General features: G+C 36.0%; 3 protein-coding genes across 3 annotated transcripts in view; 1 reads left to right on the forward strand and 2 right to left on the reverse strand.

The window, feature by feature from the left end:
* Window positions 1-1,198: 1,198 nt before the first annotated feature.
* On the reverse strand, window positions 1,199-7,266 carry LOC127744909 (putative disease resistance protein At3g14460). The gene is made up of 6 exons (XM_052257759.1): window positions 7,000-7,266; window positions 2,715-3,124; window positions 2,503-2,615; window positions 2,207-2,424; window positions 2,063-2,143; window positions 1,199-1,957 (listed from the first exon to the last, which is right to left on the reverse strand). Exons 1-6 carry the CDS (start codon window positions 7,264-7,266, stop codon window positions 1,199-1,201), a joined length of 1,848 nt encoding a protein of 615 aa, XP_052113719.1.
* An 812-nt stretch (window positions 7,267-8,078) lies between these two features.
* Window positions 8,079-10,363, forward strand: LOC107472101 (40S ribosomal protein SA). Its single transcript, XM_016091660.3, has 4 exons — window positions 8,079-8,372; window positions 9,091-9,353; window positions 9,508-9,796; window positions 10,081-10,363. The coding sequence occupies exons 1-4, from the start codon at window positions 8,231-8,233 to the stop codon at window positions 10,167-10,169; spliced, it is 783 nt and encodes a 260-aa protein (XP_015947146.1). The 5' UTR covers window positions 8,079-8,230; the 3' UTR covers window positions 10,170-10,363.
* Window positions 10,364-11,784: 1,421 nt separating this feature from the next.
* The window catches only part of LOC107472097 (putative disease resistance RPP13-like protein 1), a 43,327-nt gene continuing 42,991 nt past the window's right edge, over window positions 11,785-12,120 (reverse strand). Inside the window, exon 2 of the mRNA XM_052258004.1 lies at window positions 11,785-12,087. The gene's annotated coding sequence lies outside the window, so the exon portion shown is untranslated. The remainder of the gene's footprint in view (window positions 12,088-12,120) is intronic.

The raw sequence follows: 12,120 nt of genomic DNA on the forward strand, positions 1-12,120 counted from the left end.
TAGCCGTGCCGTGACAGGGTGCGTTGAACATTTCCACTGAGAGGATGGGAGGTAGCCACTGACAATGGTGAAACCCTTGCATACAGCTTGCCATGGAAGGAGCCTTGCGTGCTTGAAGAAGAAGACAGTAGGAAAGCAGAGATTCAGAAGACAGAGCATCTCCAAAGCCTCAACATATTCTCCATTACTGCAAAACAAGTACTTATTTCATGTTCTTTTGCTTTTCACAATCAATCCTGATAATTTCTGATATCCTGACTAAGAGTTACAAGATAACTATAGCTTGCTTCAAGCCGACAATCTCCGTGGGATCAACCCTTACTCACGTAAGGTATTACTTGGACGACCCAGTGCACTTGCTGGTTAGTTGTGCGGGATTGCAAAGTGTGATTGCAATTTTGTGCACCAATGTCCTTAGAGTTCCTTTGTACATCTGTGTTGTGTATCATGATTCTGTGGGAATCACCTTGTAAGTTGGGTTAGCACTTTACAGTCTATAATCAAGAAGATTATAGTGAAATTCCATCATTGTTGTGATGGAAACTGAATGTAGGCTGCACTGCACTTAGCAGCTGAACCAGAATATATCTGGGTGTAATTTTCTCTCTCTTCTACTCCATTTCTGTTTTCTACTGCGCAGGAGCTAAAACTAAAAAATATCTCGTGCCAAGTGACGAGACAAAAATAAAAGTCTCATGGCTAGAAACGAGACAAAGATAAAAAAGTCTCCAGAAGTCGCTTCAAAGACCAGCAAGTGTTAATAAGCAAAAAGGGGCTAAGATTCAACCCCCCTTCTCTTAGCCACTGAAAACCATCACTTATCTTCCTTTGTAAATGCTGAAAAATATGAAGGATGATAAGTATGACATATAGCAATGAGTTCTTGTTAGAGTATTCTCTTTAAGTACAGCAACAAAATGAGAGCTTTCCCAATAAATGAAACAAAAGAATGCAAATTTTCTTGCATTCTTTTTGGCATATCAGTTTAACTAGTTAATGTTGCTGTTTGTAAGGAAAAGGAAATTTAGGCATGTATGAGTTATTTAATTGTGCTAGCATGTGAAAGCATGTGAAATATGAAGATTAGAGAATTACTTGGTAAGTAGTCAGTAACCTTTTATTCAAAAAGGTTGATGCCATCGACTTTAATGGTGGGGATGTGAGAAATTTTGGCCCAAATTTGATGATTCCTGTTCTTTCAATGTTCTCCCAACAAACCACGGATATGAATTTGAAATGATGACAAAGAGGAAGACAGCTTTTCTCCTGCCATATTCCTCAGATTGGAACAGTATGAAAGGAGTAAATGTTTGAGGGAGGTGAGGGGTAGAAGCTGGTTGCACTCCAATGTCTTCATATTTGGAAAGCAATAGAGATGCAAAGTGGTAAGGGAGGGAAGATGAGGTAGTGAACCTTTCTCAGGGTATGACTTGGGGCCCTCAAAGCCACCATAAATGGTAAGATGAGTGAGGGTGTGGAAGTTTCCCATCCCTGATAACCCTCTCACTTGTTTCTTGCAATTTCCCACAAGAAGCTGATTCAAGTTAGGCGGTAAACCACCCTCCGGCAACCTACAAAGGTTTGAGCAACCTTTTATATCAAGAGACTCTAAACATGGGAGAAGACTATTCATGTGAGACCGAAATGCCTCCAACTTGACACAATCTGTGACTTTAAGATGAGTCAAGTTGGGTGCATCTAGTCCTTCTCCTGCAAATGACACTAATTCGGGGCAGCCGACCATGGTGAGACATTGAAGAGCAGATATGAAACCGACTGAAACTGATTTCAGATTCTTACACTGTTGTATCTTAAGAATCTTGAGATTGGGAAAGGCATCCAAGGAGAATGAGGTCAGTGAATCGCAGCTGTTTTCTATTTGTAGCTCTACCAAATCATACTTGTGCTGCTGCTGTTGCTCTGGGAATTCCTGGCTGCTGCAACCACTGATTTTTATCTTTTGCAAAGATTTGGGAAAACAATTGTCAGCAAAGGATACAGTAGAGCAATAATATGAGATGTGTACTTCTTGGAGACAACTTAGATGGCTAATGCTGATTACCTTAAATTCAGACTTACATCCCTTGATTGATAAAGTATCCCTATCAAGTTGCATATCTAGAGACCTTCCATCACGATCTTCCTGTATTTTCAGTTTGCAAACATTGGAAACATCAGACATAGAAGAAACAATTCTCAAGATTACCTGATTACGCATCTCTCCCTTTAACATTGGGCAATCTCTTATTTCAAGCTTCCTGAGCTGAGGAAAAGTTTTTGAGTCAGGTAAGTGCCACTCCTCCCAACTTGCCATATCCACAAATGCCAATGTTTCAAGTGAGGGAAACGGTGTAATACACAAAGAAGAATGATGGCCTTTGTTCTTGTAAAACTCCATGCCAACACTCTTCAGCTGATCAAAACCTTGAATGTACAGGACATTAAGAGAAGGCAGCTCTCCAAGTGAAGGAAGCATGCATCAAATCTTGCAATCCCACAGACCTACAATTGTCATGTTTTGGTAAGAAGAATCCGCAACCCAATTTGGAAATATTGTACCATTGTATCCCTTCAATTTGCTTATTCCTCTAGGCATTTCTTGCAAGCAAGTTTCCCTAATATCAAGGAGCAGTAAATTCACAAGATTATGCATGCCACTAGGCAACATGGTCAACTCAGTACAATGATACAATATTAATGTTTATAGATTATACAAGTTGCACAACGATTCTGGTAGTGCCTCAATACTTGTCCCAGAGAGATTCAAGTAGCGCAGATGGATCAATTCTCCTATTGAATTAGGCAACACATTGAGTTTATGAAAGGATAAAGCTCTCAAGTATTTACACTTTGATAATATGTCACATATTGCTGTTTCAATGTTGAATTCATGATACCAGATTTGGTCATTAAACAATAATAATGTCCTCAAAGATTCTACTTTAGAACGAGAATTATAAAGTTTTAAGCTACAATAACGTAAAATTCCACACAAATGCCGAGTCTGAATCATTATCTCCTCCTCTTCAAGATCTTCTAAGTTGCAATAGAAACCTCTAGCAAGGTATATTGCCAAGTCATGCAACAGATCGTGCATCACAAAAGAATCGTCATGACCTTCAATCTTTGTGAAAAATAATCTGGAAGTTAGTTCATCAAAACACTCAGTACCAACTTCTTCTAAAGTTTATTCTGCAACAAATTTTGGCAGTTGCTCCATCCTGGTTCATTCACTAGGTTGGTATATTCTGTTTCGTAATCATCAATATGCTTGGTATGTTTCATGGTTGGCCGTAGTAAATTTGTGTACTTAATGTCTTCGGGTTTTTTCAATTTGGTTGCAGATAGTGAAGAAATTATAGGCCTTCAATATTTTGAACAAGAGGAAGGAACATGAAATACAATGTTTCTCTTGCTTCTTTTGGACTTATTTTCTTAATAATTCGATTTCAAGGTAGCATGACTTACTACTGATGTAAAGAAAAGAATCAGAACTGTGTTTCTTTGTGTTGTTGCTTGTCAAAAGTTTTGCAGTGTCATATTTTGGATTTTTTTCTTGATTGTTTACTCTTTACAATATAATGAAGGTTCTCTGGTCTTACTCTTGTATATAAGTAAGCACGTGATGTTTGACTCATCTTAGGGGACAAGCTGAGAGAGAATTTAGGGTAGAAGTAGAAGCTATTGGTCGTGTGCGGCACAAGAATCTTGTTAGATTGCTTGGATACTGTGTTGAGGGGCGTACAGGTATTAACTCTTGACATTTCATTTGGAAAAATTAAAGCTAAAAAGTTCAAGACTAGTAAGATTTTAAGTATTGATATGTTTCTCAGGATGCTTGTGTATGAATATGTTGACAATGGGAATCTGGACCAGTGGCTGCATGGGGATGTTGATTCTGTAAGCCCTCTGACTTGGGATATCCGGATGAACATCATCTTGGGAACGGATAATTTCCTCTCCCACCACAATTTAGGATTCATTGTATACTCATATTCATTATTACTAAAATTCAAAATTGTGATGTCCTTTTGCTTTATAAGACAAAAGTAGCTCAACGGTTGAATAAAAACTAAAAAGTATTAATATTTTCAAGTTGTTCAAACTGTAGTATCAAACTACCTTTGTCTCATTCTGGTCCATCATAACTTATGGCCCCATCATAAATTAAGTGCTTGTCATTTTGTGAGTGTAGTTGTTATGAGCATTAGACCCAGAGTAAAATGTGTATGATTTGTTTTTTTTTTGTCTTTATTTTATTCTTTATGTATTTATTATGTACTAATCATTCTACTGCTATGTAACTTGGATCGAATATTGAATGTGAGTCATCTTATACAAAGAGTGGTAAATAAATACACATGAAGAACAAGAAAAACAAATATTATACACTATCATTAATGCTAGGTCTACCATCCAGCTATCTTGATAGAAGAAATATCATTGCATCATCATCATCATTGCCTAATTCATAGTTGGATGCTTGTGGGAATTGCTCTTGCTGGCTGGCTAATCAAATATTAAATGTAGCTGTAACTTTTTTGTCATTTTGGCTATGATTGCTCAAATGGTGGAACAAGCAATTTAAGTAAGAAAGTGGATCGTTATTTGATCATTTAGGGAATTAGGATCCACAATCGATGCAAAACTTGCCACTCCAGAATTTACCAATTTGTCCTTATAAGCTAGACAATCGGCACTAATTAGTAGCTTGATCATGAATGTCTTTTTGGGACATCCTTTTTCTTTGTCTCTTGCTGCCTTTTTCTTAGTTAGTTATGATTTAATGTCTAAACCACTCTCTTTAGTCTTATACAGCTTTTCACTCCGGTGATTGACATTAATTGCCTTGCATCTATAAAATAAGGTTGTTCCTGCATCCAAGAATAAATATTTTTCTCATTATTGTCACTCTTGGATCTTGATCAGCCAATTAAATTCTTGTTTAAAGAATTTTAAATAGTTTTTCCTAATGAACTAAATTTTGTTTTGGAAGAGGATGATTCTTCTCTTTCATTTATTCAAGGCAACTTGTGTAAATGCCAAGAGAATAGTTTCTGTGTACACCTATGAAAACCTTTTAAGATAATTAATAGTGGGTGCATTATTTTCAATATTCTTGAGTTTAGTACAGTCAAATTGAATTGCTTTTAGTTTTCTTTAATTCTTTTCTTTCTCTTATAAAAAAAAAGAGAGATAAACATTAAGCTACTAGTTATATAGAATGCACCTCAATATAATTTTCATAGGCAAGATATTTAACATTGTAAAATGATCGTTCATGGTGGGAATAAACTAAACCTGTCAAAGGCATAATATGGAAGCATCAATACCAGCAAATAATTGAAGAGAAGACAAAACAACAGAACACCAAATTTTAACGTGGGAAAAAACCTCTCAATGTGAGAGGGAAAAAAAATACACGGGAAGGTAAAAATATTCACTATTTTCCAAATAAAGCTACAAGCAAGTCTCAAAACTTATAAGCACTACTACTTATAAGTGCAGAACTCTTGTCCAAGAACATAACCACATAAACTAAATGGTGAAATCAATGATACAATAGATAGCCGTTGTTTTCGAACTTTTTGGGTAGAGAGCACGGATAGCGATCACACCTCAAAGTTGAAGGACTATGATAAGAACCTGCTTGATAAATACACAATGATGTGTTCAACATTGTTGCATTCCTTTTTAGCTTCAAAAACATAACCGAAAGGGACAAATTCAGCTTGAGAAAAGATTGACATCAAAATAATAATACCACAATGCAAAATTTTGACAAATGTACTTACATGCTCACCAAGTTGCGATTCCCACAGAAGCTGCCTAATGCGCATTTAAATATGTGAAACCAGAAAGAAAGCAAATCCTCTAGCACAACATTTATCTATCCCTTGATGCCTCTGGAAAATCTATTTGAGTTGGTATCCATAAGAAATGATATGAGATAGAGCAGCTTCAAAGATCAATACCTCTGGATCCATCGAGTTTATGTTACCTTCATGAAGAGTTTAGCTGCAACTCTTCTTCTTGTAGCGTCTGCCGGGCAAAGGACAGTGTTGAATTTGAAATAGTAACAGAGAGAAAGGAAGCTTTTCTCCTGCCATATTCTCCAACCTGAAGTAAATTGCAGAGAGGAATAGAGTAACTATACCAACCTGAAGCTAAAACAGAAATCACTTCTTTTGATTGAATGAAGGTAATGTAAATATGGTTTGAATTTATATAAAGATTATGTGCTGAAAGGGACAACTTAATCATACTCAATCAAGCCTCTTCATATATGCATTGTATTGACCATTGCAGGCAGCTAACTATCCACAACATTTTAGCTTTCAAGTTTTCCTCTCCTTTTCTGTAATTGACACTGTTTCGGTTTCAGAATATTTGACCTTGTCTACTCAAGTGACAGCAAGGGTATTCCCATGTTTCTGTATTGCTGCTTATTCCTCAATGTATCTCATGCAGAGCTCATAGGCTTTCTCCTGACACACTAATACACAAATTAATATTATTTCAAGACTAGGAGTTTGTCATCAGAAAAACCAAACACAGTTATCATTCTATAGTCTTTCAGTTCTTTTTATTTTCTACACTTTTTTGTGAAATGCATAGTAGTGCAGTAATGTTGGATCATTGTTTAGATTTTAGGATGAGCAGTGAAATGATATTTAACAAACATAAATGCCACCAAAAAGAATTGATACATTTTTTAACAGGAAGGCTAATATTTAAGAAAGAGAACATATAAATTTTACAATATCAATACTTGTAGATAGTTCTTCTACTTTAATGAATGACGAAGAAAGTGAGATATAACCTTCAAAAGTTCAAAGGGTTACATCTCATGACTTTAACCTTAACTTTTTGGAACGAGATCTTGAAAAGGGGCTTTAAATTTGGCAATATCCCCAAAACCAGAGAGATGAGATTAGACGAGCTTATCTTAAGTGGAGTCTATATCAAAAATATTTTGAGAATTATTTTTTATTAGACCTCCCAAAATTTTGTTTCAAGTTCCACCACTGGTGCAGCCAATCCTTCTCCTGCAAATGACACTAATTCAAGGCATTCATAGATGGAGATACGTTGAAGAGCAGCGTGTGGTGCCTCTGACATTGACACTGATTCCAGATTCCTACACCATGATATCTCCAGATGAGTCAAGTTGGGTGCAGCCCGTCCTTCTCCTGCAAATGAAACTAATTTGGAGCACTCAATTATTTTGAGACGTTGAAGAGCAGTGTGTGGTGCCTCTGACATTGACACTGATTCCAGATTCCTACACAATGATATCTGGAGATTCTTGAGATTGGGAAAGACATCCAATGACAAGGAGGTCAGTGAATCACAGCTCTCTTGTATTTGTAAGATTTGGGAAAACAATTGCCCAAAAAGGATTAGGTTTAATATTTTTCTAATATTGACTAATATTTTGAACGAATATTTTATTTTCATACGGATAAAATATAAATTTCAATTTACATTTTATAGTTCAATTGAAGGAGTTTTTTTTGGTGAAAAAAGTATATTCATGACCTCCAAATTCTAGGTATAGTTTAAAATTATAAAAAATTATAGGGATAAATTTATAATATTCATGACCTCCAAGGTTTTTTGTCAGTACACAAATCAGACCCAGAATTTTCAGTACCTTCAATCAGACGGTCCGATTTCTCTTGGACAGCCATCATACGCCAATGAATCACCATACACCCCCATAACTCAGATATATACCCTTCCTTTCATCATATTAAAAATAAAAAGTTCTCTGTTTGTGTTCTGCTTCAGTTCAAAAAGACCAAAAAAAATTTTGGAACATAATTTTAATTTAACTTTTCTATGATCATTAAAACAAACAATAAAAATTAAATCAAGAATGAATTATAGCTATAAAAATAAAATATTTTAAATTGGTCTTTTAAGCTCTTCAATAATATACTTTTTCCACCAAATATATGTTGTCCCTTAATTGAATAATTCACAAGAGTTTAGTTTGTAAAATTTAGTAAAGGTTTTTTTGTGACTAAATTTAGTAAGGGTTTAAATAGTTTTATATATATATATGTAAATTATTGTCGACTGATTGAGTGTGAGAGAAACAGAAGAAGTGCCTCCTCAAAACCCTAACTCGTCAAACCTTCTTCCTCTCGCCGCTGCCACTACTACTACTTGGACCTTCAAGCGTTTCCAAATCTTCTCGAGAGACCAAATCTCCACCGCAACTATGGCCACTTCCGCCGCTGCGCCGCGCCAGCTCTCTCAGAAGGAGCAAGACATCCAGATGATGCTTGCGGCTGAGGTGCATTTGGGAACCAAAAACTGCGACTTCCAGATGGAACGCTATGTCTTCAAACGCCGCAATGATGGTAAAACACTCTTCTTTTGATAATTTTTTCTTATTTTCTCGGTTACATTTTGGTTGTGAATATGAATATGATTGAAGCGTGTGTCGATTGTGGTGAATTTGAAGGGCATTTTGATTTTGTAACGTTATATCTTGGGTTTATTCTGATATTCGTTTGCTCATATTAAATACACAGAGATCTGTGTAGAAATTTATTTATTTATTGTGTCTATATATTCCTTGCTCATTTGTGAATTTTCTTTTCGGTTTATTTATTTATCTTTTTGTGTCTATAGGGTTCTGTTTTTTGTTATGTGCTTTTTATTAGCTTGTTATAAACGGGTAACTTCTGTTCCAAAATTGATCAAACCTTAAGATGCCTATAATCATTCTAATTCAGTAATATATATACAAAAGTACACGTGAAAGAGTTTGGGGTGGATAAAAATACAGGCTATGATTTATAAATATAAAAGTACACCAAAGATTGTTTTCCATGGACAAAAGTACACATTAAAGATTGTAAATATCAAACCTTACCAACAGTATGACACTTTTGTCTATCGAAAACAATATCTGAAGAATACTTTTGTTTTCACGAATCTTTAGTAGGTATTTTTGTCCATCCCAAACTCTTTTATGTGTACTTTTGTCAATTTACTCTTCTTTCGTTTGTACATTGTACTGAACAAAGAATGCATTTTATCTTTTTGTTGATTTTTAGTATTTCCTGTTACCAGGTATTTACATAATTAACCTTGGCAAGACATGGGAGAAGCTCCAACTTGCTGCTAGGATTATTGTTGCCATCGAGAATCCGCAGGACATCATTGTTCAGTCTGCTAGGCCATATGGTCAGAGGGCAGTCTTGAAATTTGCCCAATACACCGGTGCAAATGCAATTGCTGGAAGGCACACTCCTGGAACATTCACTAATCAGATGCAGACATCCTATAACGAGCCTCGCCTTCTTATTCTGACTGATCCAAGGACTGATCATCAGGTACCGCATTAGATGTTCAAAGAGTTTTTTGGTTGTGTTGAGGATGTAATGTTGTATATGTAATATGTTTTCACTTTTAACAACCAATGTTTTCATGGGGCTTTGAAATTCTGCTATCAGTTGATCTCATTTTTGTTTTTCCATTTTTGTGCAGCCCATTAAGGAAGGTGCTCTTGGAAATATTCCAACAATTGCCTTTTGCGATACTGATTCTCCAATGCGGTATGTTGATGTTGGCATTCCTCCTGAAGAGGCCAAGCAACAAGAGGAGGAGGAAGCACCAGCTGCCCCAGAATATGCCATTCAAGACTTTGGTGCTGCTGGCATTGCCGGTTTCCCCACAGCTGATGGTGAATGGACGGCTGTCACAGTACAACCCTGGCCCGAGGCAGTTCCACAACAACCTATTGCAGCTGCGCCTGCTGATTGGGCCCCAGATACTTGTAAGAATAATTTATTCAACTTTGGATCTGTGGTTATATGCTAGTCATTTGTGTGATTTAATTTCAGTTTGATTGGTTGTATTGTCATTCTCTTTACCCCCGTATTTGTTCTCCCTCCTTTTTCCTAATAAATTGGATGCGCAATAGTTGCTGCATCAAGCTTTTAATGTGTTCTTGTGTTTCAAAAGTTCTCCCTCGAAATGGTAGAAACTCTTGCAGCTTTAACATAGTCTTGTTAAAAAAATATAAGATCACAATTTGTTTGACCTAAGTTCTTTTTATAGCTGCAGCTGCAGGTGATTGGGAACCGGTTCCAGCTCCTCAGCCTTCCGTTCCGGCACCCGGAGCTGTTGCTCCCACTAGTTGGGAATAGGATGAGTATGGGATTTTCTTTTGTTTAGGATAGATGCATCATTACCTGTAGGTTTGATATTTAAATTTTGATTTAGCATACTGATACTTGGTTTGTTTCAACAATTTAATTGTTCCGTTGCGACCGCTAATGGTACTGAAGTTTGCTGAGACAAAAGAATATGTCGGGATAACCTTACAAGATCACATTTTGCATATTGACCTATTATCTCAATTTTTCGGATGCCCCATCCTTAATTGAAATTCAAACTTACTATGTAAGAATAAAATTTAAAACTGTTCATACTATGGACAATAATCCATCATTTAATCACTGTAAGAAAATGTCGCATATCTAATCAATTTACAACGACATGCAATGGAAAAAGTACAATATATAAAGCATGTTCGTGATTATATTAATATTCCCTTTCATCCATTAAGGTAAGATTTCTTGTTTACTTGCATCAGATACAAATGTTACGTTGAATAGTGTATCCTTCTAGGGTTTCAAGGGTTTGTATAAAAATGATCTATATAAGAAATATAGAAAATTAATTTTTAACATTTTGTGACTAAATTTTTATTTAACTTTTTTTGTCAAAGGTAAAGTCATTTTATTTCACTATAAATAAATTTAAGGTCCATATTTGGACAACAAATGAAGGATAGTATTGAAAATGTTCCACAAAAAACCAAATCAGTTTACAAGAAGAGTAAAGGCCTAAAGAGAGTGAAATGAAAGAACATCTTTAATTTTGAAGTTCATGGAAGACCCGATGAGCAGAAATCGCCCAAGGTGCATCAAACCCTTCAATTCTCCCAGTTTGGTATAACAAATGTTACGTTGAATAGTGTATCCTTCTAGGGTTTCAAGGGTTTGTATAAAAATGATCTATATAAGAAATATAGAAAATTAATTTTTAACATTTTGTGACTAAATTTTTATATAGTTAATATTAATAAATTTTTTATTATAAAATAATTTATTTAACTTTTTTTTTTGTCAAAGGTAAAGTCGTTTTATTTCACTATAAATAAATTTAAGGTCCATATTTGGACAACAAATGAAGGATAGTATTGAAAATGATCCACAAAAAACCAAATCAGTTTACAAGAAGAGTAAAGGCCTCAAGAGAGTGAAAGAACATCTTTAATTTTGAAGTTCATGGAAGACCCGATGAGCTTCTTCCGCAACTAGGAGGGGGGGAGGTCCATTTCCCTTCAAAAATAAATGCATTCCTACCCTTCCAAAGTTCCAATTCAACCAAGTTGTAATAGCTGCCAAGTTCCTCTTCTTCTGATGACGGAATTATTAACTCTCCTCTGCTGCTTATTCAGGTAACACGTCTCAAATGCGGTGGTTTCATCTTTGCTATACGTGTTAACCACACACTGTGTGATGGATGTGGAATTGGTCAATTCATAAAGGCCATAGCAGAAATTGCCCAAGGTGCATCAAACCCTTCAATTCTCCCAGTTTGGTATAGGGAGCTTCTTTGTGCCAGAGACCCACCAAGAGTCACATTCATCCACCATGAATACAAACAACTATCACTTGATGACAACAAAACTGTCTCCTTCAAACCCTCCCAAGCTTCCTTCTTCTTTGGCCCCCAAGAGATTGATGCATTGCGCTGCGGGAATTCTACTTTTCTACACCTCCGGATTTCCAGCTTTTGCAAAGATTTGGGAAAACAATTGCCCAGAAAAGGATACATGAGAGGAACACCGTGAGATATCCATTTCTTGCAGGCAACTTAGATGGTTCATGCTCATCATTGTCTTTAATGCAGACTCCCTCACAGATTCACATCCCCTAACTGATAATCTATCCCCATCAAGATTCATGGTCTTCATCTGTGGATAAATTTCGTCGCCTATACTAGTTTGCGAACTTTGGAAACATCCGACAAAGAAGAAACGATTCTGAAGAATACCTGATTAAGCATCTCTTCCTTCAACATTGGGCA

Source organism: Arachis duranensis, chromosome 2, assembly GCF_000817695.3.
Source record: "Arachis duranensis cultivar V14167 chromosome 2, aradu.V14167.gnm2.J7QH, whole genome shotgun sequence".
NCBI lineage: Eukaryota > Viridiplantae > Streptophyta > Magnoliopsida > Fabales > Fabaceae > Arachis > Arachis duranensis.